General features: G+C 39.1%; 8 protein-coding genes across 9 annotated transcripts; 5 read left to right on the top strand and 3 right to left on the bottom strand.

The window, feature by feature from the left end:
- Nucleotides 1-1,776: 1,776 nt before the first annotated feature.
- LOC108854333 (kinesin-like protein KIN-4A) lies at nt 1,777-7,893 on the top strand. The gene is made up of 21 exons (XM_018627864.2): nt 1,777-2,191; nt 2,691-2,999; nt 3,088-3,341; nt 3,445-3,638; nt 3,738-3,862; nt 3,954-3,990; nt 4,085-4,176; nt 4,267-4,377; nt 4,460-4,588; nt 4,679-4,882; nt 4,973-5,065; nt 5,167-5,394; nt 5,487-5,567; nt 5,684-5,755; nt 5,872-5,965; nt 6,091-6,122; nt 6,209-6,306; nt 6,398-6,496; nt 6,568-6,952; nt 7,032-7,184; nt 7,280-7,893. The coding sequence occupies exons 1-21, from the start codon at nt 2,078-2,080 to the stop codon at nt 7,496-7,498; spliced, it is 3,123 nt and encodes a 1,040-aa protein (XP_018483366.2). The 5' UTR covers nt 1,777-2,077; the 3' UTR covers nt 7,499-7,893.
- Nucleotides 7,894-7,901: 8 nt separating this feature from the next.
- On the bottom strand, nt 7,902-9,286 carry LOC108854336 (uncharacterized). The gene is made up of 2 exons (XM_018627866.2): nt 9,026-9,286; nt 7,902-8,484 (listed from the first exon to the last, which is right to left on the bottom strand). The coding sequence occupies exons 1-2, from the start codon at nt 9,182-9,184 to the stop codon at nt 8,113-8,115; spliced, it is 531 nt and encodes a 176-aa protein (XP_018483368.2). The 5' UTR covers nt 9,185-9,286; the 3' UTR covers nt 7,902-8,112.
- A 125-nt stretch (nt 9,287-9,411) lies between these two features.
- On the top strand, nt 9,412-11,633 carry LOC108854334 (adenylate kinase 2, chloroplastic). Its single transcript, XM_018627865.2, has 6 exons — nt 9,412-9,564; nt 9,644-9,736; nt 10,217-10,480; nt 10,675-10,821; nt 10,948-11,022; nt 11,132-11,633. Exons 1-6 carry the CDS (start codon nt 9,439-9,441, stop codon nt 11,231-11,233), a joined length of 807 nt encoding a protein of 268 aa, XP_018483367.2. The 5' UTR covers nt 9,412-9,438; the 3' UTR covers nt 11,234-11,633.
- A 993-nt stretch (nt 11,634-12,626) lies between these two features.
- LOC108855306 (uncharacterized) lies at nt 12,627-15,263 on the top strand. The gene is made up of 10 exons (XM_018629091.2): nt 12,627-12,981; nt 13,060-13,129; nt 13,205-13,329; nt 13,501-13,609; nt 13,716-13,779; nt 13,855-13,910; nt 14,094-14,201; nt 14,371-14,520; nt 14,627-14,797; nt 14,908-15,263. The coding sequence occupies exons 1-10, from the start codon at nt 12,770-12,772 to the stop codon at nt 15,136-15,138; spliced, it is 1,296 nt and encodes a 431-aa protein (XP_018484593.2). The 5' UTR covers nt 12,627-12,769; the 3' UTR covers nt 15,139-15,263.
- LOC108855307 (DNA repair RAD52-like protein 2, chloroplastic) lies at nt 15,208-16,496 on the bottom strand. Its single transcript, XM_018629092.2, has 4 exons — nt 15,985-16,496; nt 15,864-15,901; nt 15,703-15,794; nt 15,208-15,490 (listed from the first exon to the last, which is right to left on the bottom strand). The coding sequence occupies exons 1-4, from the start codon at nt 16,335-16,337 to the stop codon at nt 15,353-15,355; spliced, it is 621 nt and encodes a 206-aa protein (XP_018484594.1). The 5' UTR covers nt 16,338-16,496; the 3' UTR covers nt 15,208-15,352.
- A 348-nt stretch (nt 16,497-16,844) lies between these two features.
- LOC108854609 (eukaryotic peptide chain release factor subunit 1-1) lies at nt 16,845-19,469 on the bottom strand. Its single transcript, XM_018628213.2, has 3 exons — nt 19,319-19,469; nt 17,163-18,602; nt 16,845-17,082 (listed from the first exon to the last, which is right to left on the bottom strand). The coding sequence occupies exon 2, from the start codon at nt 18,594-18,596 to the stop codon at nt 17,292-17,294; it is 1,305 nt and encodes a 434-aa protein (XP_018483715.1). The 5' UTR covers nt 18,597-18,602; nt 19,319-19,469; the 3' UTR covers nt 16,845-17,082; nt 17,163-17,291.
- Nucleotides 19,470-19,615: 146 nt separating this feature from the next.
- Nucleotides 19,616-21,005, top strand: LOC108854610 (NADH dehydrogenase [ubiquinone] 1 alpha subcomplex subunit 2). Its single transcript, XM_018628214.1, has 3 exons — nt 19,616-19,790; nt 19,904-20,010; nt 20,662-21,005. Exons 1-3 carry the CDS (start codon nt 19,705-19,707, stop codon nt 20,763-20,765), a joined length of 297 nt encoding a protein of 98 aa, XP_018483716.1. The 5' UTR covers nt 19,616-19,704; the 3' UTR covers nt 20,766-21,005.
- A 482-nt stretch (nt 21,006-21,487) lies between these two features.
- Nucleotides 21,488-24,353, top strand: LOC108852112 (uncharacterized). Of its 2 annotated transcripts, XM_018625609.2 has the most exons (13): nt 21,502-21,791; nt 21,914-22,051; nt 22,133-22,214; nt 22,295-22,371; nt 22,476-22,582; nt 22,664-22,784; nt 22,866-22,982; nt 23,071-23,162; nt 23,256-23,322; nt 23,452-23,530; nt 23,651-23,742; nt 23,839-23,982; nt 24,068-24,353. In XM_018625609.2, exons 1-13 carry the CDS (start codon nt 21,609-21,611, stop codon nt 24,092-24,094), a joined length of 1,326 nt encoding a protein of 441 aa, XP_018481111.2. In that variant the 5' UTR covers nt 21,502-21,608; the 3' UTR covers nt 24,095-24,353. The 2 variants fall into 2 exon arrangements, 1 of the variants encoding a protein (XP_018481111.2); XR_008944112.1 differs by lacking the exons at nt 23,651-23,742; nt 23,839-23,982; nt 24,068-24,353 and having other exon boundaries at nt 21,488-21,791; nt 23,079-23,162; nt 23,452-23,523.

Genomic DNA, 24,353 nt, shown 5'->3' with positions numbered 1-24,353 from the left:
GAACGAGTCAAGTATTAAAAGTAATAATGATACTTGATACTTGACTTGACCTTGCAAGTAATGAAATTTGTCGATTTGTTACTTGCCTTGACAATATCGAGTACTTAAATTTTCAAGGCGAATACGGGTCGAATAGCGAATTTAAGGCGAGTAACGAATAATGATGTCCAGCCCTAATCAATATCGGTCGTAGACAAAGATAAACGAAACATTTCATTTCAAGCTCTCAAAAATTTTAAAGAAATTTACATAGATATATGTTCTTAAATTTGTTACGAAAAGATAAATCTTCACCAAATCATCTATAGTTCCCAAGTTTTCAGAGTCGCCACATGCTCACTACTAAGTTACCACTATCTGAACGGCACTTGATTTCACGTTTCTTCTAATGTTGATTCAACTTAATTTTTAACAACAAATAACAATGCGTCATCTCCTCCACTTGACACAAACCGATGCATGTCGTATACTAGTATATTACAGAGTTCACAACCTCAACATTCCAAAAGAAAATGACATTCAATGAAAAATGTTATTGAAGGGAAAGGGGAGTGGGGATAAGAAAAGGCTCTTGGGGGTGGCAGTGACTTACCCATAAAGCCGCCTAATACTTTTGGGACCCCATTGCTACAGCCACGTGACCACGATTCCACCGCCAGCTCGCATTGTCTCTCCTCGTGGACCCTTCCCTAAAAGTCCTCCTTTGCTTCTTTTTTCCCCCTTATATTATTCTGCGTATTATACTTAAAAAAAAAAAGACACTTTTGTCAACGACTGTGTCCACTAATTTTTTCTTGAGTTTAATGTCAAGGTTTGCATCAACTATATGTTTACTTGTAACATTTTTAATATCACTTGTAGTTGTCACTGATATCGTTGTAGACTTGTATTGATAATGTTCTCATCTTCCCATCAATATATGTAAAGAATATCATGGCCGTCTTTGCTTCAGGATCACGTCAACGTCGCCAACCCTTGTTTTTCTTTGTGGCGGTGTGTGTTTTTCTTATCCCACAATATCTAACAGCAATCTGAACATAAACAATTTAGATTTGGATGTCAACCTTTAACGTAATCTTCGGACTTAATTTGTTAATCATGATTCTATACATAGAAGGTTGTTACTTAAAGGACTTCAGACTCACTCAATACTTACCGCAAAGAGTAATAAGATGAATGTAGTTGGAGTTTAGGTAAGCACATCACTGGCCTTTCTTCTATGCGGGAACAAAATCTAACTCCAAACTATAACTCATGTAATAAATCACTCTGAGTATGTATAATTGTATACACCCTACTATTAAAGAATATGCATGTGCTTTTTGGTACTATGAAAATACATAAACAGATAATATAATCAAAACGATTTAAGGATATTTAAAATATAATAAACTATAGAGTGATTTAGATTAAAATTTAAAATATTTTCTTATTTTGTAATAAATCATAGTTCCCTCACTAAAAAAACCATCATAGCGCAGCCACTGGTATTATCTTTTTTCAGATAGTTATGTCAATACTCTTATACTTTTCTACATGATCATTACTAGCTACTGAATGATCTTTTACTTTAAATGAAGAGGCAAAACCTAAAGCTATTGTGACACATAAATAGCTAGAATAATTTGGTATGTAAATAATAGACAGCAACCCACTAATAAAGAGGTAAGCTAATATAGCACATGCAATAAAGCAAAACCATTCTGATCTCATTCCTCCACCACTTTTTGTCAGAAAAAACTCATTCTCTCTTCTACACAAAGAAAGAAAGACACTGGAGAGGGGTTAAAACGGGAAGGAGTGACGTTTTGGTCTTGAGAGAGAGACAGTAAGCAAAGGAGAAGGAGTGAAGCCTAAAAAGGTTATTGTCGTTGCAGTTAAGCTCTCCTCTCGCCAATTCTTTTCAATCTTTCTAAATTCCATTTTTACCCCCCTCTCTCTCTCTCCAAACACACATCATCAAACTAACTTTTGTCTGCTTCAAACTCTCACCTCTCTTTATTCTTCCTTCTTCTTCTTCTTCTCTCTGCTTCACAACACACATTCTCTCTCGATTTTCAGATCACTTTTACATCAAATGGAATCAGATGATTGTTCTGTTAAAGTTGCTGTCCACATCAGACCGCTCATCGGCGACGAACGGCTTCAAGGTTGTAAAGATTGTGTCACTGTCGTTTCCGGTAAACCACAGGTACTTACTTACTTGTTCCTCTTGTCTAGCTTCGGACAATGTCACAGCTTTCTGTCTGTGTTCTTAATCTCTTCTTCTTTGAAAAAAAAAGTTTCTTTCTTTTTTATAAAATTATTTTTTCTAAAGTGATTAGCTTTTTCATCGGAATTGTGTCCCCTCCCTGAGATCTAGATCTTGCGAGCGTTTAGAGAATCAGTGAAGTTTCTTTCTCTTTCTTTATGCATGTTTGACTTTGTCAAGCTCTGTCTTTTTTAAGGACAATATTAGAATTATTAAATCTTAACTTATGTCCTTAATTAAGTTTAGTTCAAAAAAGATTGTCTTTATGGTTTTTTGCTCTCATTTTCTTGAATACATGAATTGTCAAATCCAAACAATTAAGCAATTTACTTGTTGGGTTTTTGAGATATTAGACAAAAAAAAAAGTACATGTCTTTCTGAATGTAATACATAATATTAAGTGGGTTCTTGTGTTTGTGAATTATGATGATTGATACAGGTACAAATTGGATCACATTCTTTTACATTCGATCATGTATACGGAAGCAGGGGTTCTCCATCTACCGAAATGTATGAACAATCTGCTGCACCTCTCGTTGACGGTTTATTCCAAGGCTACAACGCCACGGTTCTTGCTTATGGCCAGACTGGTTCCGGTAAAACATACACCATGGGCACAGGCTGCGGAGACAACAACAGCAGCAGCAGCCATACAGGAATCGTACCTCAAGTCATGAACGCTCTTTTCACCAAGATCGAGACGCTCAATGATCATATCGAGTTTCAGATACACGTTTCTTTCATCGAGGTTGGTTCTAGCTATAGACAAAGGACGGTGGTTTCTTTGTTTGAGTGTTTCCATTTAATGTTTTTTTTTTTAATTTAAATTTGATTAGATTCATAAAGAAGAGGTGCAAGATTTGCTGGATCCTTCCACTATTAACAGATCAGACACTACTAGTAGTAATGGAAAGGTAGCACATGTCCCTGGGAAGCCACCGATACAGATCAGAGAATCATCAAACGGTGTTATCACATTAGCAGGATCCACGGAAGTAACCGTGAGTAGCCTCAAAGAGATGGCTGCTTGTCTCGAGCAAGGCTCGGTCAGTAGAGCTACTGGTAGTACTAACATGAACAATCAGTCCAGGTTTGAACTTATATAAATCTTCTTATGTTTTGTTATATAATGTGCAAATCATTATTACAAGTCTTGTTTTTTTTTCATTTCATTTCTTGTATCGTTTATGCAGTCGTTCACATGCAATTTTCACTATCTCCGTGGAGCAAATGCGCAAGATTAACAACAATACAGATTCTCCTGAAAACGGTGCTTACAATGGGAGCTTGAAAGAAGAGTATCTATGCGCGAAGTTGCACCTTGTAGACCTCGCTGGTTCAGAGCGAGCCAAACGAACTGGCTCTGACGGTATGAGGTTTAAAGAAGGTAAAGTGTTCTTTTAATTGTTGCATTGTAATTTAAAAAAAAAAAGCCTTTTTGATCACTTTTGCTGTAATGGAAGTTTGATTCTTTTTTGTCACACAGGTGTACACATAAACAAAGGCCTCCTTGCGCTTGGTAATGTCATCAGTGCGCTTGGAGACGAGAAAAAGCGTAAAGACGGTGCACATGTTCCTTATAGAGACAGTAAACTTACACGGCTTTTGCAGGTATTTATTTGTTTTTTTTCTTTTCAAAATATCACAATTGCTCACTCAGTGTTTTGCTTCTTTCTCAAAACTTTTTTTTTTAACTTTATAGGATTCCCTTGGAGGCAACAGCAGAACTGTAATGATAGGTTGGTAACCTCTGCTTTTAAGCCCCCTTTATAGTTTGATAAATGCTGTTTTTTTTTTCATATCTTCTAATGCTTGCTGTTCGGGGTTACACAGCTTGCATCAGTCCTGCAGATATTAATGCGGAGGAAACACTTAACACTCTTAAATATGCAAACCGTGCTCGAAACATCCGGAACAAACCTGTTGTAAGCCACTGTCAATCGATGTAGAGACTAATTATTGACTTAAATTAGATTTACTCTTAATTTTTCTTGATATTTTTTAAAAAAAAACAGGTTAACAGAGATCCTGTGTCCAGTGAGATGCTAAAAATGCGCCAACAGCTCGAATACTTGCAGGCAGAGCTCTCCTTACGAAATGGAGGATCCGCATGTACAGAACTTCAGGTATGTTTGACCTTTTAGTGTATGGTTTTTTAGAGTTTCAAGCATAGAAGTTAAAAGAGTGAGTGTGATGATGATGATGTAGGTTCTTAAGGAACGGATTGCTTCCCTTGAAACTGCTAATGAAGACCTTTGCCGCCAACTTCATGAGTACCGAAGCAGATGTGGTGGTGGTGTAGAGCCTTCTGAAAAAGATTTTAAAGACATACAAGCTGTAGTAGTTTCTAACTGATACATTGTTCTAATATATATGTAGATACCATGTCTGTTTATTGTTATGAAGTGTTGAATTATTTGGTGACAGGATGAAATCGTCGGTTCGGTCAGACCTGATGGGCTGAAAAGGAGCTTGCACAGCATAGAGTCGTCTAATTATCCCATGGTTGAAGCCACTACAGGTGATTCAAGGGAAATAGATGAAGAGGCAAAGGAGTGGGAGCACAAGCTCTTGCAAAATAGTATGGACAAAGAGTTGCATGAACTGAACCGCCGTCTAGAGGAAAAAGAGGTCTCCCTTTACTTGTTATTTTAAATTTCCAAGAGGGTTTGAGATTTGTTCTTGTCCATAACTACTACATAATCTAATGTATGAAAACAGTCTGAAATGAAGCTCTTTGATGATCCGGCTGCGCTAAAGCAACATTTTGGAAAGAAAATTGCGGAGGTGGAGGATGAAAAGAGATCTGTTCAGGTGGAATATAATTTGCATATGTTGCTCTCATGTTTTGTTTTTAAAAAAACATAGAACGAGTTGTGGAACTGTTTTTTTTTGTTTTTGTCTTTTTCTTTCAGGAAGAGAGAAACCGTTTGATGGCTGAAATTGAGAACCTTGCTTCTTCTGATGGCCAAGCTCAGAAGTTGCAAGATGTGCATGCTCAGAATCTTAAATCTCTTGAAGCGCAGATTCAAGACCTTAAGAAAAAGCAGGAGAGCCAGGTTCAGCTACTGAAGCAGAAGCAAAAGAGTGATGACGCCGCTAAGAGGTTACAGGACGAGATCCAGTCCATCAAGGCACAAAAGGTATTAAATAAAAAACATACATACTAATAATGTCACATGTTCTCTTTTGAAAAATGCATCTGTTTGATTTTCTTCCTTGGTTTTATATATAGGTTCAGCTGCAGCACAGAATGAAACAAGAAGCAGAACAGTTTCGGCAGTGGAAAGCCTCCCGGGAGAAGGAACTTTTGCAGGTACCTCTGCCTTACTTAAGTCCTTTGAAACAATTTGTTCCACAAGAATTGTTCTATACAAATGATCTTTGACTCTAATAGTACCTTTATATCTAATGTTTCACTGGCCAACACAGTTACGGAAAGAAGGGAGAAAGAGCGAGTATGAAAGGCATAAGCTGCAAGCTTTAAATCAGCGCCAGAAAATGGTATGCGCCAGATAATTTACTTTTAGTTATATTCCATAGTCTCTGAAAAGATATATTTTTAATAAACTTAAAAAAGAAGATTCAGCTGTGAGATTAAGGAAAATTTGTACTCTCAGGTTCTTCAAAGGAAGACAGAAGAGGCTGCAATGGCCACCAAGAGGTTAAAGGAGTTGTTGGAAGCTCGTAAATCTTCTGCTCGTGAACACTCAGGTATGACTTTGATAGTTGATGTTCTGTGATTTGAACAATGGTAAACTACTTGTACACTTTAAATGGAACCATGCCACTGTGTAAATTAGCTGGCCGAGTTTCTAATTAAAACACTATTTACGCAGGTGGTACAAATGGTTTTGGAACAAATGGTCAGGTGCGGATTAACCATAGTCTATGTTTTCTTTACCTTGTATCAATGTGATTCTTTAGAAATCTAATTCAGTTCAAACTCTTTTTTAGACCAATGAGAAGTCGTTGCAGAGGTGGCTAGACCATGAGCTGGAAGTCATGGTGAATGTGCATGAAGTACGTCATGAGTACGAGAAACAAAGCCATGTGTATGTCCCCCCGACTTCATTTGACCTTCTGCAATAATTTAAGACCGTTGACTTACTGATTATATACATGTGATAATGATAATAATTTCAGACGAGCTGCTCTAGCGGAAGAGCTGGCTGTGTTAAGACAAGTGGATGAGTTTGCAGTGAAAGGCTCAAGTCCTCCAAGAGGAAAGAATGGCTATGCTAGGTACCTTTTTTTTCTTCACATGAATTTTCATTTGCTTTGGTCTTTTATTTACTACAGGTTTTTGTTTTCAGGGCATCATCGTTGTCACCTAATGCAAGGATGGCCAGAATATCTTCACTTGAGAACATGCTAGGGATATCTTCTAACTCTCTAGTGGCAATGGCGTCACAGCTTTCTGAGGCAGAAGAACGTGAGCGTGCTTTCACAAGCCGTGGCCGTTGGAACCAGCTACGATCAATGGGAGAGGCAAAGAGCTTGCTTCAATATATGTTCAACTCTCTTGCGGAAACAAGGTGTCAGTTATGGGAGAAAGATGTAGAAATAAAAGAAATGAAGGATCAGTTCAAAGAAATTGTTGGCCTTCTGAGGCAGAGTGAGATGAGAAGGAAAGAAGCTGAAAAGGAGGTTAAGTTAAGGGAGCAAGCACATGCAACTTCCATACCTTCATCTCCACTTGTATGATCCCTATTTTATCCATATTTTAGTTTTGGTTAGTGGAATAATGCATAAAGAATAATAACATGTTGATATATAGGGAACCCCACCGAGTTCAGTGAAGAATTTAGCAGAGGACATGACCACACCTTCTCCAATGACTGTGCCAGCACAGAAACAGCTCAAATTCACTCCGGGGATTGCTAACGGAAAAGTGAAGGACTCAGCTGCATTTATTAATACAAACAAGAAGGTGAACTTCTTTTTTATTCTTATGATGGAACCAATGAAATACAGGCTTTCAGTATTAGTATCTAAGAGTGTTATGTACTTTTATGTTTGGTGCAGATGGTACCAATGGGACAAGTATCGATGAGGAAACTATCAGCCATAGGACAACAGAGTGGGAAACTTTGGAGGTGGAAGAGAAGTCATCACCAGTGGATTGTCCAATTCAAATGGAAGTGGCAAAAGCCATGGAGGCTCTCCGAGTGGATCAGGCACAGTGACCATACACTTCTCAAGGCAAAACCTCGACATAAGGCTCTGCCTAAGAAGATCCTATGACCAAGTTACTAGCCGTTTTCTGAGAGAAATCTTTTTAAAGTGTTCAAGCTTTCTCTACCTGTGAGTATGGGACTTCGATGGAAAGGAGCAGAGGCTGGACTTACTGCCGTGTTTCATTTGAGAGAAAAACTCTCAAGAGAAGCACCAGGACGAGTGAGCTGATACTGCCCATCGCTTGTTGTAGGTAACAGATAGCAGACGGCTTTTTAGGAGTCATGTTGATAGAATTGACATCTTATACATCCACTAAAGGAGCTCATCAAGGAAATAAACCTCATCTTCAAGTTGCAGATACTATTTGTATGAAGAATTTTCCAGTTCGTTTGTGTTTTGGTTTTGTTGTAAATGATAAAATATCTATCAAGTGTTCAGTTTTATTACAAGTTTTAGAGACATTATTCAGTGTCTTTTCTTGAAGCTTTTATTGATAAGCATCAGAAACATTACAAGTCTAGGATGCTAATGTGTCTATAACTGTCATACATCTCTCATTGACTTCAACGATGATCAACAACAACAACAACAATTAACACCCAGATATTACAAGCCAGAAACAATATTACCAGTGGCTTTATCGTGTCACGCCCAACAAAACAAAAAACAGCATCCGTGTTTCACATATTGCTACACCAGTACGCATAGTGTTCATCTCTCCTATGAGTGCTCACCAGACCACCGCACTGCAAACAAATAAAGCTGCTTCCATCAGCAAAGGCATCAAGCATGATCTGCGACCTCCCGGTTTTTTCCAGAATAGATATGCCACGAGCATCCGCTGTAACTCCTTCTCTGGTGCCAAATAAGTCTCTTGACGCTGGCTCGTGCCCAAGTGGTTGTGCTTCTGTGATAGCGCACTCTGCAAAAATAGAGGCCAGCTGATCCACACTAGCTGTTTCTTGGATTCTGCGCTTGTAAAGTTCGCGGGTACGGTTGAGTATCTGAAGTACCGCCTCATCTCCTCCTTGTGTTCTCATTGCCATCACTACCTGCTCAGAACAAGGTAGACAGGGAACATATAAAGAAAAGAAGGTCAATGCAACACAAAGTCAACGATCTTGCCATTACGTATAAGTCTCACTGCCACGTTTACCAAATCATGATTTCTACTCACAACCAACCCTAGTTCAACAAGGAAAGGATGACACTTTACCATTTTGAAAGTCTAGAAGAAGACAAAAACAGAACCGCATAAGCATATCTAGCAATATGTGTGTCCAAAAACAATGTGTCTACTGACTAGTTACACAATCTTTGTAATAAAGAAGAGATTGTTCCTCAACAATTCTAAAACTAGTTAATATAATATAGCCAACGGATGAAGGCGATTCAAACCAACCGGTAAAGTTAATTCGCAATCAAATTCGATCTTGAGCAGAGTAAGAATCAAACGAAACCCTAAATCAAAGTCCAAAGCTTTTTACGTAACGAAACAACTTTCTCTTTAATCTTGTAAAAACCGTCAACACATCCGAAGAAGAGATGTTTGAAAATCGAAAATGGAAGAGGGGAAACGCAGAGTCTAGTTACCGCTTGGAGAGCTTGAGATGGCTGGCCTTGATCGACGAGCCTCCGAGCGGCTGAGAGGAAATCATCCCTGGCGTTGGCGGGTTTGTCGAGGACGAAAGTCTCACCGGACTCGGTGTCCATCATCTCCGTCTCGGAATCGGCGTTCATGGCGTAATGCATCTGCAAGAAAAAAAAATTGGAGAGAGAATCGAAGAGAGAGAGAGAGAGAGAGGAGTGAGTGATGATGACGAATGAAAACGAAACGCCAGAGAATTCTAGGAGGTGTTGGTTGTCTCGTCTCATTAATTAGTATGGTTCGGTTTTCAAATTGATTATTGGTTTGGTTTAACCGGTTTTAATTTTACGGTTTATTATCCCTCCAGAACAAGCTCTACTTCCTTCCAAAAGCCTCGCGAGAGAGAGAGAGGAGAGAGATGGCGGGGTATGTGAACTTGTATATGTCTCCGCACGTGACTCTCTGCTCGCCACGTGCCTCTCTTTTCCGGGAACCAACCAAAAATCTCCGACGATCGCCGTCAATCGTCGCCCCCAGGCTTCAGGTAATCGCATGTTTTTTTTAGGAGCTGCAGTTTTGAACGCGAGATGTTAATTTTTGATATCAATCTTCATCTTCTTCAGGTTATGGCGGCGGACCAGACGCCTCTGAAAATAATGATATCAGGAGCTCCTGCTTCGGGTAAAGGTACACAATGCCAGCTCATCACTCAGAAAGTAAAGCTTCTTTCCTGTTTGTTCTCTTTACTTTATTTCAAATAGGTTTAATACAATCTCATTGATTCCAATTATTTTTTGTCAACTCTCTTCTATATGAATTTTCAATACAGTCTGATTGTAACATGATGGTAATGCATCACTTGTTTAGTTTAACTTGAAGCTCTTTACTATATGGTTTTGAATCATTTTGTATAGTGAGAGAAATGTTGTTTTTCTTGTATAGGAACCAAAGTCTTCTATCATCGAGAATAATCTGATTTTCACATTTTATATTCAGTTCTACTTTTTATTACAAGTTTAAGTTGTTAAATAGGTAAAGAAACTGTTTCAAAAAAAATAGGTAAAGAAACTCCCTAGGTTCTGTTTCTGTACCCTTCTCTTTTTACCTCTTAGGTTCTGTTTTCGTGGAAGACTTCATGCTTGTTTCTTGATGGTTAATTTTTTACATAAACTACTACTACCACTACCTCTTTGCAGTATGGTTTGGTGCACGTCTCTGCTGGAGATTTGCTGAGAGCTGAAATCGTTTCTGGGAGTGAGAACGGAAGACTGGCAAAAGAATACATGGAGAAAGGGCAGTTAGTCCCTGTTGAAATAGTTGGGATGATGGTCAAAGATCGTTTGTCACAGACGGATTCTGAGCAAAACGGATGGCTTTTAGATGGATATCCTAGAAGCTCCTCGCAGGCTACAGCTCTTCAGGGATTCGGATTCCACCCTGATCTTTTCATTCTCCTCGAAGTATGTGCCCTTTTTTTTCCTTATTCCTCAATATAGCTACTGATAATGAACTAGGTCCATTAGCTATATTTGTTTTGTGAAAAGAATGGTTTAACTAGATTGAGATGATTCTACCACATTGGTTTTGATTCTTTTATCCAGTGAATGGAGATGGGGATCATTTGATTTACGCCTGCTATGCTTTTTTGGGACAGGTTCCTGAAGATATTCTAGTTGAAAGAGTCGTTGGGCGTAGACTAGATCCTCTCACGGGAAAAATCTACCACTTGAAGTATTCTCCTCCAGAGACAGAAGAGATCGCTGCTAGGCTCACCCAACGTTTTGATGATACCGAAGAGAAGGCAAGTCTATACACTCTTATATATGTTCCTCGAAAGTCTTCCTTCCATTCAATCATTATTTCTTAGATATGGAAACTCACTCTTTGTACTATTCAGTCTCTGATTTTTTTTTTCTTTTGATGTTAGGTAAAACTGCGGCTGAAGACTCATAACCAAAATGTGAGCGATGTGCTCTCTATGTACGACGACATAACTATAAAGGCATGAAATCTCAGTCACACCCTATTCATTTCGGTTTTTGCTCTCTCTCTCTCTCTCTCTCTCTCTCTCATGAGGCAAAATGGTAACTTTGTTTATGATTATCATCCAGATAAAAGGAAACCGTCCCAAGGAAGAAGTGTTTACCCAGATTGACACAGCTCTTTCCGAAATGCTTCAACAGAGGAACACAGCTCCAAGTTCACATTTTTAAGTTGAATCCTTGGTACGGATCTGAGGAAGTGTTTTGACCAGATCGATACTGCTCTCTCTGTCTAAACAAGCTTCAACAGAAGGGAACACTGCCAAGTTCACTTTTAAGTTGAATCATTCTTGGCACAGATCTAACCGGCGGTAAATAATCCCCTATGGCATTTATCGCATTCCATTGATACCTCCTGAATTGCAATAAAGGATCTGTTTGTCTCCAGTAAGATGATGTTTGTCTTTCTACCCCAATCCGCAAGATTATGCTACCTTCTGCTTTACACTCTGTAGAGTTACTGAACATAACTCCATTGTGTTTTTCTTGTTGCAATCATATAGAATGGCATTTTCTTTTTTACTAATCTTGACAAGGGTGATATAAGCTATTCACATGATTTTTCGGCTACTCTTATTGCTAGCAACTTGTATTAGAATTCAACTCACAAGTGTTTGAATTGATCCTACTCTCATGGTTGAGGCTAAAATCCTGATGGGGGTTGAGTTGGATAAACCCTTTTGTCAAAAGAAGGCTTTAGATGTCGAGTATTCTTGGATGCGCACAAAATGTAATGTGATAAATTTGGACATCTAAGATCACAAAGCATCAAGATGTCTTCAGAAACATGTCACAAATGCAACTACGGGTATGGTTTTATCCCTAAGGAAACCGCTTTAACAACACAAGACACTCTCGTTGATCTGTTGCCTGATCTTGAAACAACTATTGTTGTTGTTCATTTGCGTGTTCCACAAACAACCATCTCTGCTGCTTCAACTACAATAACTCATGTAACAGATTCTACTATTACAGCATCTATCACTGCCAACTGAGACAATACCAACCACCCCAAATGTTGATAATGTAAATGTTTTCAAATAACCCAGTCTCCAAAGAGGCTGGAATGGTTATCACCGCTTCCATCAACTCAACCACTAACGAGACTGTTCATGCTATCACTAATACTACAACTGCTTTATGTTGCTCTTCCGGTTACAGATTATTATATTTTCACAGCTCATTTCTCACCACACACAAGTGAGGATACGGAAGAGGAAGACATGTGAAACCAACCCAAAATGGAGGAAGAGCATTTAATACTGTTAGTAGGCGCCGTGGAGTTCAAACTACTTTCTTGAACTCTATGCCTATAGAAGCCATACAAAAGAACATGCAATTCAGAAAAAGAAAAAAAAACATCACCCAAAACAGTACTGTACTACTGTATATAAAATAATTAGTTGATATTAAAATAAAATTAGCTCAGTTATTTGCAATAATCTTTTTGAGTTGCTCATTTTTGCAAATTTAGAATAATTAAATATTTACATAATTCCCCAGTGAAAAAAACTCCTTGTATTTTTTTTTATATATATATATTAGTTTTGGAAGATGACACAATATTTGCGTTGGCAGCGAAAGAACAAACAAGAGGCTGTTACAGTCATAGAAGTCGGATACGTGCACGACTCCCATTTTCAAAAACCACCCAATCAAAAATCAAACCGCAAGAAATCTCTCGACGAACCGAACGAACCTCGAATTATGGCTACGTGTGGCCTCTGGACGCCGCGGTCTTTTTCTCCCCGCCGGAGACTCTGTAACTTCTCATCCAGTCGCCGCTCTCCCTTCTCAGTGATCAGACTCGACAGAGAGCGCGTCTCGCGGAGAGTCTCCTGTAGCTACAACAACCAGGAGAACGATAGGGATCATCGTCCTCAATCTTCCGGAATCCAAGTCTACGGCGAGATCGAGAGGTAAAACGCCACTTGGAGGATTCCTCTTCGTGCCAGCTTTTCATTATTAATCTCACTGTTAATCAATTCGATCTTCAGGTTGCTAACGGAGACTGTGAAGCAATCTCAAAGTAGCTCCGCTGGATCCGCTGACTGGTCAGAAGTAGAGGTGTGTGTTTATTATGGCTCCTGTATTGAGTGTGATTGATTCATAATAAGTTTGATTCACTGAACTGTGTTGTAGGGAGCTTGGGTGCTCAAACCTAGAAACTCGAATCCAAAGATGGTTGCTCATTTCATTGGAGGGATCTTCGTTGGTGCAGCACCTCAGCTTACTTATCGATTGTTTCTTGAGAGATTAGCTGAGAAGTAATGATGCTTTTTTAATATGATTCTTGTGCTGTTTTTATTATTTCAGTCACTCTTTGATCACTTAGAAGAAGTATACTACTTGTGTGTCTCTAAATTGTTATATGAGTTTATGTTTCGTGTTGTGCAGTTTTGTGCGTAACATCATCTAACACGGTCTTTCTCGTGCAGGGATGTGTTGGTTATTGCCACACCGTATGCTAGTGGTTTTGACCACTTTGCTATTGCGGATGAAGTACAGTTTAAGTTTGATAGATGCTGCCGATCTCTACATGAATCAGTGAGTGAAACATGTTCTAGCTTTTGTTCTTTGCTACAGGAAAGATACATTGGTGTCCGTATAGGGGAACATAAGATTTGAAAAGTAATTCATTTTCTCTCAACAGGTGCAGGATCTTCCATCTTTTGGTATCGGTCATTCACTGGGATCCCTCATTCACCTTCTCATTGGTAACTATAGTGAATGTTTAAAACTGATTCAGCTCATTAGTTTTTTTTAATTGAGTTGGTTTACTACTAATTCAGGATCACGGTATGCTGTTCAGCGAAATGGGAATGTATTTATGGCATTCAACAACAAGGTAAATAGATTTATTTATATTATAGACTACTTCTCGACACTAGCTTTCCCTTAGATGACCTTGTGATCTCTAGCTTTTCCTTTCTAAAGTAACGCTTTCTGTAGTGTAAAGATACTGCGACTCATGTTACGGAATCACATAACCTGTAAAGGTGATATCTTTATGGAAGCTCTAATTTTGCAGGAAGCGAGCTTAGCTATTCCTTTGTTCTCCCCAGTTCTAGTCCCGATGGCTCAGAGCCTTGGACCACTGTTATCACAGGTAGCAACATCCCCGACAGTCCGCCTTGGGGTGAGGTTCTGCTTCCTTTGCTAACTTAATAAGTTCCTCATGATTGCAGTAACAACTCCTTGATGATTGTTTTCTCTCTAATTTTGATATTTGACACATTAAGTCGCTCCGCTTTCTATCTATTTGTTGTTGGTGTTGGCAAATAACTAACAACAAAAGCTACTTGCAGGCAGAGATGACCCGGAAGCAATTAGAAACTCTCAGCCCTCCCATCATGAAGCAAATTCTACCACTAGTAGAACAGCTCCCTCCCCTGTACATGGACTTGGTAAAAGGAAGAGAAGATTTTATTCCAAAACCAGAAGAAACAAGACGCCTTGTATGTGAAGAGCCGATAATGTTATTGGATTTATGTTTCATCACGTCTTAATGACTATCTATCACAGTACATTACTCACCGAGAGATTCTTGCTAAAAATGTTCAGATAAGATCCTACTACGGAATCTCAAGGAATCTGTTGATAAAATTCGAGGATGATTCAATAGATGAAACATCAATCCTAGCTCAGGTGCTTGGCGTGGAATCATCCATAAGCTCAAAGCTAGACATGTCTATCCGTACACTTCCAGGGGATCACGGTCTTCCTCTGCAACAGGTACTGAGTTCAATTTTAACGCAGTGAAGATACATTTTGAAAACACGAAAAGCAGAAACTTTTTTTGTTGCTCTCAATGTTGAAAGCGATTTATATTGGTGTCTGGTCAGGCTCTTCCAGATGTTCCACCAGCAATGGCTGATGCGGTGAACAGAGGAAGTGAGTTTTTGGCGAATATGGCTGTTGGGACACCGTGGGAGTCCGTGGCGAAAGAGGTTGGAGGTACGTTGGGAATGGACTCGAAGATTCTTAGTGCATACACGTCCAAAGATCTTGCCCAGCTCGTGGATGCAATCACATCTTGGATGGCGTCAAATATGGGTCCAAAACTTCTGAGATGATAATGTTGTTACTCACTCTCATGTACACAAAATAATCTAATAACACAGGTACAAATGTATACATAAAAGTTGATAGAATTATTATTTGCTTATATATATTATTATAATTTTGTTTGTAGACATCATTACATATATTTAGCACTCTAGAACTCATAAGGGTCTCTCAACAAGTTGATAGAGACTTGTTCAACCAAAAAAGGTAAGCACACTTGGCCTACTCTTCGTGATAGAGATACAAGCCGAGACCAAATCGAGCACAAGCTCTGCAAAATGCTATTTCCTCAGCTGCAGCAACCGGATCCTCGATGTGATCATCAGTGATTGTTAATGTCCCAGTCGATTCTCGGTGTGCCTGCATTATATTGAAACTCAAGTCACAATACAAGACAAACAAACCGGTTCTTAATGATTTTAACATAATAGTGTACTGTGAAAACTACCATTAGGATACATGACTAAGACAAAACAAACATGGATACATGAGCTAATGATACCCATCAGGGTCTTTCATGACAATAAGACAGAAGAACAGGAAGAGAAAGTGAATGTGGAGGAGCTTCTTACCTCACCATCAGAGCCACGAATGGTAAGACGATAAACAACAGTGACATTACCATTCTCTGAGAAAATGACGTCACGAACCTCCCCACACCAACCTGAAAGACAAAAGAGAATAGATCAGTCTCTGCAGAGAAGAAGTACAAGATGCAATGTTCGGTACAGACCAGGTGCGTAGAAGCTGAGCATCCGGTTTGCATGAAACCTACAAATATAAGTCCAAGAGTTCAGATGGAGAAGCAGCAGCAACAACGAATAAAGTTTGTTAAGGTATCAAAAATCGAGTACCAAGGGATGAAACCAGAGGAAGCTGCACTGGATCCAGGATCATGGCTCTTGACGATGTTATCAGGGATCTTCTTGTTGAGATCTCGAAGTATCTCAATCAGAGGACGAGTGATGGAAGAAGAGGAGGAGAACTTGTCCAAAGGCACTACATAGTTCGAGTTAGGAACAGTCTTTTTCTTCCCGGCGTCTCCACCAATTCCACCGCTGCTGCATCTGACTCCTCTCCACACCGTTAACATTTCCCGGCGAACCGCGACGGTTCCTGGAAAGAACTTTCCGGTGAGCGCATCGGCGGCAGTAGATGGCGTGGGGGTTTTGAAGATCGTCGTTGAGGTCTGTATTTGCAAAGCCATTTTCTTGTTTTGTGGTGAAGAGATGAATGGAGAAAGGGAGCAAAAACTCTGATTTAAGACAGAACAGGAAAAGAATGGGACGAGATTTGTCTGATACTTGACGTGCTTTGCTTTCTTCTCTCTTGTAGTAGGTGAAGGTGGGATAGGTGGGGAAACTCAAACCAACCCCCTTTTAACTTATTTTTTTATTAACTATCACGCATTCATTTGTTTGAGATTTTGCTCTCACAAGCAGATATTTGTTAATTATTTGACTTTAGTTTTTATTTACATTATGACTACAATAATCATGGTTAAATTGGTAATGAACACATCTCAGCACAGTTTTCTGATTGAGAAACAAATGTTAAATGCTATGAAATATGATGTTTTCTTCCACAAATCTTATGTCAAAGTTGAGCTAGGCAAGTTGAAAACTCGGTGGAGTTAGTTAGTCTTGTTCCAATAAAACATTCGTTTTCAGCTAATAAAACATTCTTGAATATTAAAAGAGCACAAGAGAAAAGCTTCAATCAAAACAAAGGCGTAGATAGATTAAGTCACAAAACATCCATGCAATGCAATCGAGAAAATACCAAAAACCAAATCACTAAACCTTTCCTCTCTCAGACGAAGAGTATTATAGCACTGTAAAGAAAAACAACCAACCAAAAGAAAAAAAACTCCATAATAGATGTCTCAGACATAACAAAGGTAAAACCATAGCAAGACTTCTTCACTCTCCACCAGTTTCTTCAGTCTCCACCTGTTACAACACCATTTTGGAGACTTAAGCAAAAAGCATTCTTAACAAAATCTTAGGTTTCAAATAGACATCGTTTTTACCTTCCGGAAAAGATGCTTCTTCACTTAATTTCCAATTTTCTGCGTGACCCCGACAGCCCACACAGGCTGGTTCAAGCTTGGTGATGGACCATCTCCAAGAACCAGCGATGCTAGTGATTGGATTGATTGCTATTCTGATTCATCATCATCATAAACATCCAAATCCTCATCAAAAGCAGTCATGTCAAGCTGGTAACGAAGTATCCCTCCTATTCCTCCAAACCCTCTGCAAAACTGAGACCCTTCCTGCGACTTGTTCGTCACAAACTCCAGCGCACACCCAAAACGCTTGTACTCGTTAGCCAGCCACTCAAGCAGCGACATCTTATCCTCCACGTCCAAGTCGCTATTGTCTGCTTTGAAGTTCTCAGTGTTGGCTTCCTGTTCCTTGTTCAGGTGCTTTATCACAGTTTCACCAGTGGCACTGTTCTTCAACACGTATCTGTTGATGTCAAGGTTCTCCCATACGATCAGCGTCTCAACAGCACCTGAATCCAAAGCGTTCAAAGTATCCTCCACACCAAACACATACTTCCCCGTGTCCTGACTAATCTCCTCAAAGTACTTCCCTATCAAACGCTTCTCCTGGATGAACTTCACGTTCGCAAGGATCTCAGACGAGAGCTCGATGGCCTGGTTGAAACCGTTTTCTCCTCCGTATGATACGTCCACCACGTTAAGTATCTTTGCAGCAAGCCGGGGATCGAACATGTCAGATTGGCTCAGCTCAGTCTTGAAATCAGCAGAACCGGCGAGTATCAGACCAGACACATTAGGCTGACTCGTCGCGGGGTTGATGTAGTACTGCGTGGCGAGCTCAGCCGTTTTCCTCACGTAGTTGTGACGCTTCTCCATACGCAGACGTGCAAACCGAAGCGCAGACTGCCCTCCTCTCCCGTGCTTCTTCGGAAGATCAACAGAGAACTTGTGAAGCACCTCGCGAGTGTTACCGCTCAGGGTTCCAAAGAGAGTCCCGTTCCCGTCCATCACAATGAAACCAAACTTGTCATCAGACTCCAGCAACTCGTTCAGAGCTTCGGTGTGGAACTTGTTGTCGCAGAGGTAGAGTGTGTTGTTAATGGGCTTGAAAGGCTCAAAGTCAATGGTCACCTTCTTCTCCTTGCCTTCGTCGTTGACAATGGTTCCAGTGTAGAGAACTAGACCATTGGGAGGGACCCGGTTGTAAAGTTTCAGCCTTTGCTGCGCAGAAGTGATGGCACCCAAAACAGACTGGCGATTGACTCTGCTCTTGATGTTGGAAGCCGTTCCATACTCATCGCCCAACATCTTTGTGACACGAGAGACCTGATCACGTGGAGGCATGATGAGCGAGATCATGCTGGTTCCATTACCCCTGGCAGCTTCAAGGGACTTGATGAGCTTCTTAATCTTCCATATCTCAATGTTCTTGTCGTCACCATGATTGTCTCCCATTTTAACCTGCAAAAACAAAAAAACCTAGTTAATATCGATAAACATGTTGAATTAACTCAGGAAATAGAAGTGAAACTGGACAAAACTAACATAATCCTCAATCAATCATACCAACAAGTTGTATGAGAGGAACACATATTTGATTCTAAACGGAGTAATAATAATCATATAGAACATATATTATGCGATTATCCAGATAATAAGTCAGAAAAGGATCAACTCTATCTAATGCTTTCACCGTTTATAATCGTAGAGAAATTACATGGTGGATCAAATATATTAATTTTTACAAACTATACAAATAGGAAAGAACAAAGCAGTCATGGATCTACCCTTTAAAGAACCAAAACAATCTCTTACAAAATAGCTCCTGATCTAATATAACATCTGACCTAATCATGAGAAAAAGGTATAATTGAACCCAAAATATACGATTCAAGATAATTAAAACGGAAAACATAATATATATATCGTAATATAAAAAGTAGATCCGTGATTATATGTTTGCCACACAAAAGGAAAATCTGATAAGATAATATTCAACTAATGAAAACCTAATTGCAAGAAAATCTGGTAGACAATTACAGTTAGAGATCAGAAATTCCAGAAAAAAACAATCAGATCACACGATCTGATAGATCGAAACGATCGATTATCAATCACACAGTTATAGCAAACGTAACAACAGCCCTAGAAGAGAGAGAAGGAAGATCGGAAATCACCTGAAGAAGAAGCTACGCGAAGGAGAGGCGATTGAGGATTCCTTCGAGAGAGCTTTTTTTGTGTGTCTGAAAGCAATCAATGTGGCATAGAAAGAGTCTTTATATACTGTTTTATGCAGAGACGTAACCTAGTCACACCACAACCTTTAACCGACCTACCTTACGGGACTCTTTTAATGGGCCTAAGCCCAATATCACGTAACCTAGTCGCACCACCACCTTTGACCGACCTCACTGGACTCTATCAATGGGCCTAAGCCCAATATCTTTACCGCTTCCTTTTTTTTCACGTGAACCACCATCCCACACAGAGAGTTTCGTCATTTTGTACTACTGTAGAAGGGGGAGGAAGAAGAAGAAGAAGAAGAAGAAGAAGAAGAAGAGGGATGGCGTGGAGAGGAAACATAGCGAAGTCTCTGAAAGAGCTCAGGATTCTCCTCTGTCAATCTTCCCCAGCTAGCGCTTCCACCAGGTTTTCACCATCTTCATTCCTTTCGTCTTTTTGAATCTAAACCAAAATCTGTAAGATCGGCGATTCAATTCACCATTTTAGGTTTTGAATTGGGGTTTTTGATTCGATGTCAGGACGTTCGTAGAGAAGAATTACAAAGATTTGAAGTCACTGAACCCTAAATTCCCTTTCCTGATCCGCGAATGCAGTGGGATCCAGCCTCAGATGTGGGCCAGATATGGTATTATCCTTTAAAAACCCTTGGCCATGGATGATAACGTATTGTGTGTACCGACGATGTATATTTGGTTGAGCTTTCAAGTTCATCTGCATAGTGCCTAGCTGCCTAGATGATTTAAATGGATTGATTGCTGTGTGGTAACCTCTAGGGCACTGTTCATTCTCATTGCTAGATTAGAGAATGCGACTTCTTATTTTGTTTGTTAGTAGTTCTCTTGTGTTTGACTTTGATGTGGATTTGCCAAAATTATATTGTTGTTGTTGTTCCTTTTTTTTCTTCTGGTTTTGAACTTTACGAGCAATTAGAAAATATCAGAGGCTTGAGCAGCTAAAATTATTCAGGCCATCTTCTGTTAAGAGAACTTAATCATTCTTGAATCCGTCGTGTGTGAAAGTAATAGAGATCTATGCTCATGCAAATGGAGGAAGTTGTTAGCTTTGAGGTCAGAGAGAGGATCATTCAACAATAGTTTTAACAAAAAATATCTATGGTGACTAGCGTCTGTTTAAGTCTCCGCTTTTCATGACTGTTGAAGGGTTAGAGGTGAAAGTAATGCTTTTGCATAATGGGCCAACGTTTTTTTGTTCTTGTATTCTACTTTGGCAACTAGTCCTAATCATCTGTTTGTTTTGTCTCCGTTAACTTGTGCAGATATGGGTGTGGAGAGGTGTGTCAACTTGGATGGTATGAGCGAGTCACAGATTCTCAAGTCTCTTCAAGACCTTGTCAAAGCCGGAGGAGCTACAAAGGCCTAAAAGGTTGTTCTAAAAAAAAAAATCTTAGATGATCCCGAATAAGATACAAACTTGAAACACATTCATATGATCCGACTGTTCCTGTTATTCTATTACTTTGCAATTGCAACTAGTTGGTGTCATATCCCCTTTCGTTTTTGTTTGTAATCCTTGAACTTGTTATTAAATGAACCTTCCGTATGATTGTTGGAAACATATTAAAAAGAGGATGAAATAAAATATGAGAGGTCATTTAGAGCAGTTTTATAATTTAATTAGTGTGAGGTTTGTCATGTGTTTCCGAATATAACACTCTTGATTTCTCAATTCTCACCAAAAACTCTATTATTCAGTGATTTTGCTAGCTGAAGTGTCAAATCCTGATATAAGCAATTTTTCCCCCATAATGATGCAAATTTCATGCCCAAAATCATAAACCTTTCCTACATATAATATCAATATAAGACTGTAAAGTTGCATTTCATGTAAATTTTCGTGAGCTTTCCCTTACTTGAAGGACCATAAAGAGAGAGAGAGAGAGAGAGAGAGAGAGAGAGAGAGAGAGAGAGAGAGAATCATCAGTCTCTTTTGAGAGCGAATCAAGTTCGTAAGTGACGGCAAAAACTAAAGGTCCAATCCCAAGGGAGAGCGGCACGTGCGAATACCAAGTTAATAAAAAAATAAGCGATTTAAAAACCAAATGGCTCAAGTGGCTATCCTCAAACCGTTGTCGTTAAGATAGAGATTTAGTTGTTGTTTAACTTAAACACTCATAAGGTATATATATTTTTTATCCATATATATATATATCCATAGATATAGACACAACAGTTTGATGACGAAGATAGATTTGGTTTCTCTTTGATGCGGACGAAACTGGCAATGTACGAACCAATTAAAAACACAGACGATAGTGTTCATCAATGGCGTGAGAAGAAAGACATTGAGTCCGCTTCCTCTCTCCAGATATCTTGTCACCGTCCTTCTCTCCCTCCAGACAAGGAACGATTAGTTTCTCTCGACGTCTTCCGTGGCCTCACCGTCGCCGTTAGTTTATCTCTATCTCTAACCTTGTTTACATCGCTTTGGTAATAGTTCCAATCTCTTACGTATACTTCAGTTTCAGAGAGTAATTATTGTCTATGTGTTTGAATGGTAATAATAAACAGTTGATGATACTTGTGGATGATGTTGGAGGGATATTCCCAGCTATTAATCATTCACCTTGGGACGGTGTAACGCTTGCTGATTTCGTCATGCCTTTTTTCCTTTTCATTGTTGGTGTCTCTCTTGCCTTTGCTTATAAGGTATGTGACTGTCATTGCTACTCTTTGATCAACTTCTTTCACTCTGGTTCTTGATATTTGCTACTCTGTTTTTGGTTACAGAACTTGTCATGCACGTATACTGCAACTAGAAAGGCCTTGCTTCGATCCTTTAAACTCCTCTTACTTGGTCTTTTTCTCCAAGGTTTGGTTCCTACATTCTAATCCTGTGCAGTGAAAGTCCTCTAGGAGCTTGCTATATGTCATGGTTGTAACGTTTTGCAGGAGGATTCATTCATGGCCTCAACAACTTGACTTATGGAATAGATGTAGAGAAAATTAGACTCATGGGCATATTACAGGTATATACATATATATATATATATATATAGTTTTCTTTTTCCTTCTGTCTCTGCCTAAAACATGTAACGTTTTAAATATGCGGCTTTTTAATTTGGGTTTTCAGAGAATAGCTATAGCATATTTAGTTGCTGCACTCTGCGAGATTTGGTTTAAAGGAAACCATAGTGTCACCTCAGAGCTATCTATGATCAAGAGATACAAATTTCAGTGGTGAACTGTCTTTTATTTTAATTTCCCATCTCTTAATCTTGTGTTTTATATACAGATGATATTATCCTTTTTATCTGACAGGGCGGTAGCATTTGTTATTACAACAACATATATGTCCTTGTTATACGGCTTATACGTGCCAGACTGGGAATATCAGATTTCAACACAAGACCAAGGATCAACAACATCGACAACATTCTTGGTTGGAACATACTTTACCTTACATACTTTGTAACACAATTTCCCATATCGATGATTCTCTAAACTATTTAAGAATCTGAAGGTGAAATGTGAGGTAAGAGGAAACACTGGACCAGGCTGTAACGCGGTTGGAATGCTTGACCGAATGTTACTAGGGATACATCATCTATACAAGAAACCTGTATATGCTCGGACCAAGGTTCTCAGACTTGAAACCATGTTTTATTTTTTTCTCAATATTTGGTATGTGTTCGTTTTCATTTGATCTCTTATATCTTCTTCATCAGCAATGCAGTATATATTCACCACGCAGTGGGCCATTACCTCCAGATGCTCCTTCTTGGTGTCAAGCGCCTTTTGATCCCGAAGGTCTTCTCAGGTCTCTTGTTTCTCTGCTGCAGCAAAAGAATATGAGTTAATAGCTATCCTCGTTGCTCATAAAGTAACTTGCGAATACTTTTTTTAATTGTAGTACGTTGATGGCCACAGTTACATGCCTAGTGGGTTTGCATTACGGCCATATTATCGTCCACTTCAAGGTAGATATTATCATTATTGTAGTACTGGTTTCCTCTAGTTTTAGTGAGAACTGAAGTAAGGGTATCAGTCTCATTAGCATTTTTGTTCTTATCTTGTCTGAAAGTTACCATAAATTGACTTGTTTACAGGACCACAAAAAGCGTCTGAACCAGTGGATTTTATGTTCTTTTTGTCTTCTGATGTTAGGCCTCGGACTTGACCTTTTTGGTATTGTCCTTGACTCATTTCTTTGCAAGATCAAAATACCTTATTAAATCACAAGTTTGCATAGAAATATCATAATCAGAAACATTTTCGTAATGTTTTTATTTGTCGGTTTGCTTGCAGGAATGCATCTAAACAAACCTCTATACACATTAAGTTACGTGTGTGTCACGGCAGGAGCTTCTGGATTTCTGTTCTCCGCTATATACCTAATGGTTTGTTTTTCTTTTTGTATATCTTGAATCTTATTATTTATAGAAGCAACATTTTGTAAGATTGTAAAATGTAAACCTCTCAATCTCTATCTCCAGGTTGATGTTTATGGATACAAACGAGCAAGTCTTGTGTTACAGTGGATGGGAATACACGCCTTATCGATCTACATTCTCATTGCCTGCAATCTTGTCTTTCTAATCATTCATGGGTTCTACTGGAAGAAACCCATTAACAATCTCGTAAGTTTTACTTCTCTTTTTTTCTTCTTATGATAATGATCGTTCGAACTCTTGTGTTGGAACTCAAAATGTTCTTGTTTTTCAGCTTCATTTAACTGGAATTGGAAAGTGAAGAAGAGAAGGGAGGTGAAACCATTACCCTTCATCAACCACAAACTTAATGTTTCTGTCAGAAAGAAACTATAGTCATTAGCCATCTTCATCTTCTCATTCCACTGTCCTCCCACATTCATTCATTCACCTGTAGAATCCAATCCATTCTAGTTTTGTAAAGCGTTCACCATGTCTTTTCACATTTTTCGGCCTTTATCTTTAATTATAGTCTTGTCAACCACATTGTTTCTATTAGAACACGATGAATTCTTGTTAAA

This window comes from Raphanus sativus, chromosome 4, assembly GCF_000801105.2.
Source record: "Raphanus sativus cultivar WK10039 chromosome 4, ASM80110v3, whole genome shotgun sequence".
NCBI classification, from domain to species: Eukaryota; Viridiplantae; Streptophyta; class Magnoliopsida; order Brassicales; family Brassicaceae; genus Raphanus; species Raphanus sativus.
This window is presented reverse-complemented; position numbering and strand designations above follow the sequence as displayed.

What these genes read in the sequence shown, in the direction of transcription:
- LOC108854333 (XM_018627864.2), top strand. Translation starts at nt 2,078, where the DNA reads ATGGAATCAGATGATTGTTCTGTTAAAGTTGCTGTCCACATCAGACCG. An exon ending in CAGCAGAACTGTAATGATAG is followed by an intron (nt 3,991 to 4,084) that starts GTTGGTAACCTC and finishes GGGGTTACACAG; the next exon opens with CTTGCATCAGTCCTGCAGAT. An exon ending in TAAATCAGCGCCAGAAAATG is followed by an intron (nt 5,756 to 5,871) that starts GTATGCGCCAGA and finishes TTGTACTCTCAG; the next exon opens with GTTCTTCAAAGGAAGACAGA.
- LOC108854336 (XM_018627866.2), bottom strand. Translation starts at nt 9,184, where the DNA reads ATGCATTACGCCATGAACGCCGATTCCGAGACGGAGATGATGGACACC. An exon ending in CATCTCAAGCTCTCCAAGCG is followed by an intron (nt 8,485 to 9,025) that starts GTAACTAGACTC and finishes TGTTCTGAGCAG; the next exon opens with GTAGTGATGGCAATGAGAAC.
- LOC108854609 (XM_018628213.2), bottom strand. Translation starts at nt 18,596, where the DNA reads ATGGGAGACAATCATGGTGACGACAAGAACATTGAGATATGGAAGATT.
- LOC108855306 (XM_018629091.2), top strand. Translation starts at nt 12,770, where the DNA reads ATGGCTACGTGTGGCCTCTGGACGCCGCGGTCTTTTTCTCCCCGCCGG. An exon ending in TTATGGCATTCAACAACAAG is followed by an intron (nt 13,911 to 14,093) that starts GTAAATAGATTT and finishes CTAATTTTGCAG; the next exon opens with GAAGCGAGCTTAGCTATTCC. An exon ending in ACGGTCTTCCTCTGCAACAG is followed by an intron (nt 14,798 to 14,907) that starts GTACTGAGTTCA and finishes GTGTCTGGTCAG; the next exon opens with GCTCTTCCAGATGTTCCACC.
- LOC108854610 (XM_018628214.1), top strand. Translation starts at nt 19,705, where the DNA reads ATGGCGTGGAGAGGAAACATAGCGAAGTCTCTGAAAGAGCTCAGGATT. An exon ending in CCAGCTAGCGCTTCCACCAG is followed by an intron (nt 19,791 to 19,903) that starts GTTTTCACCATC and finishes ATTCGATGTCAG; the next exon opens with GACGTTCGTAGAGAAGAATT. An exon ending in TCAGATGTGGGCCAGATATG is followed by an intron (nt 20,011 to 20,661) that starts GTATTATCCTTT and finishes TAACTTGTGCAG; the next exon opens with ATATGGGTGTGGAGAGGTGT.
- LOC108852112 (XM_018625609.2), top strand. Translation starts at nt 21,609, where the DNA reads ATGCGGACGAAACTGGCAATGTACGAACCAATTAAAAACACAGACGAT. An exon ending in ACTTGGTCTTTTTCTCCAAG is followed by an intron (nt 22,215 to 22,294) that starts GTTTGGTTCCTA and finishes AACGTTTTGCAG; the next exon opens with GAGGATTCATTCATGGCCTC. An exon ending in AAGAGATACAAATTTCAGTG is followed by an intron (nt 22,583 to 22,663) that starts GTGAACTGTCTT and finishes TTTATCTGACAG; the next exon opens with GGCGGTAGCATTTGTTATTA.
- LOC108854334 (XM_018627865.2), top strand. Translation starts at nt 9,439, where the DNA reads ATGGCGGGGTATGTGAACTTGTATATGTCTCCGCACGTGACTCTCTGC. An exon ending in ATCTTTTCATTCTCCTCGAA is followed by an intron (nt 10,481 to 10,674) that starts GTATGTGCCCTT and finishes TTTTTGGGACAG; the next exon opens with GTTCCTGAAGATATTCTAGT. An exon ending in ACGACGACATAACTATAAAG is followed by an intron (nt 11,023 to 11,131) that starts GCATGAAATCTC and finishes ATTATCATCCAG; the next exon opens with ATAAAAGGAAACCGTCCCAA.
- LOC108855307 (XM_018629092.2), bottom strand. Translation starts at nt 16,337, where the DNA reads ATGGCTTTGCAAATACAGACCTCAACGACGATCTTCAAAACCCCCACG. An exon ending in TCCTCTGGTTTCATCCCTTG is followed by an intron (nt 15,902 to 15,984) that starts GTACTCGATTTT and finishes TTATATTTGTAG; the next exon opens with GTTTCATGCAAACCGGATGC. An exon ending in TTCGTGGCTCTGATGGTGAG is followed by an intron (nt 15,491 to 15,702) that starts GTAAGAAGCTCC and finishes AATATAATGCAG; the next exon opens with GCACACCGAGAATCGACTGG.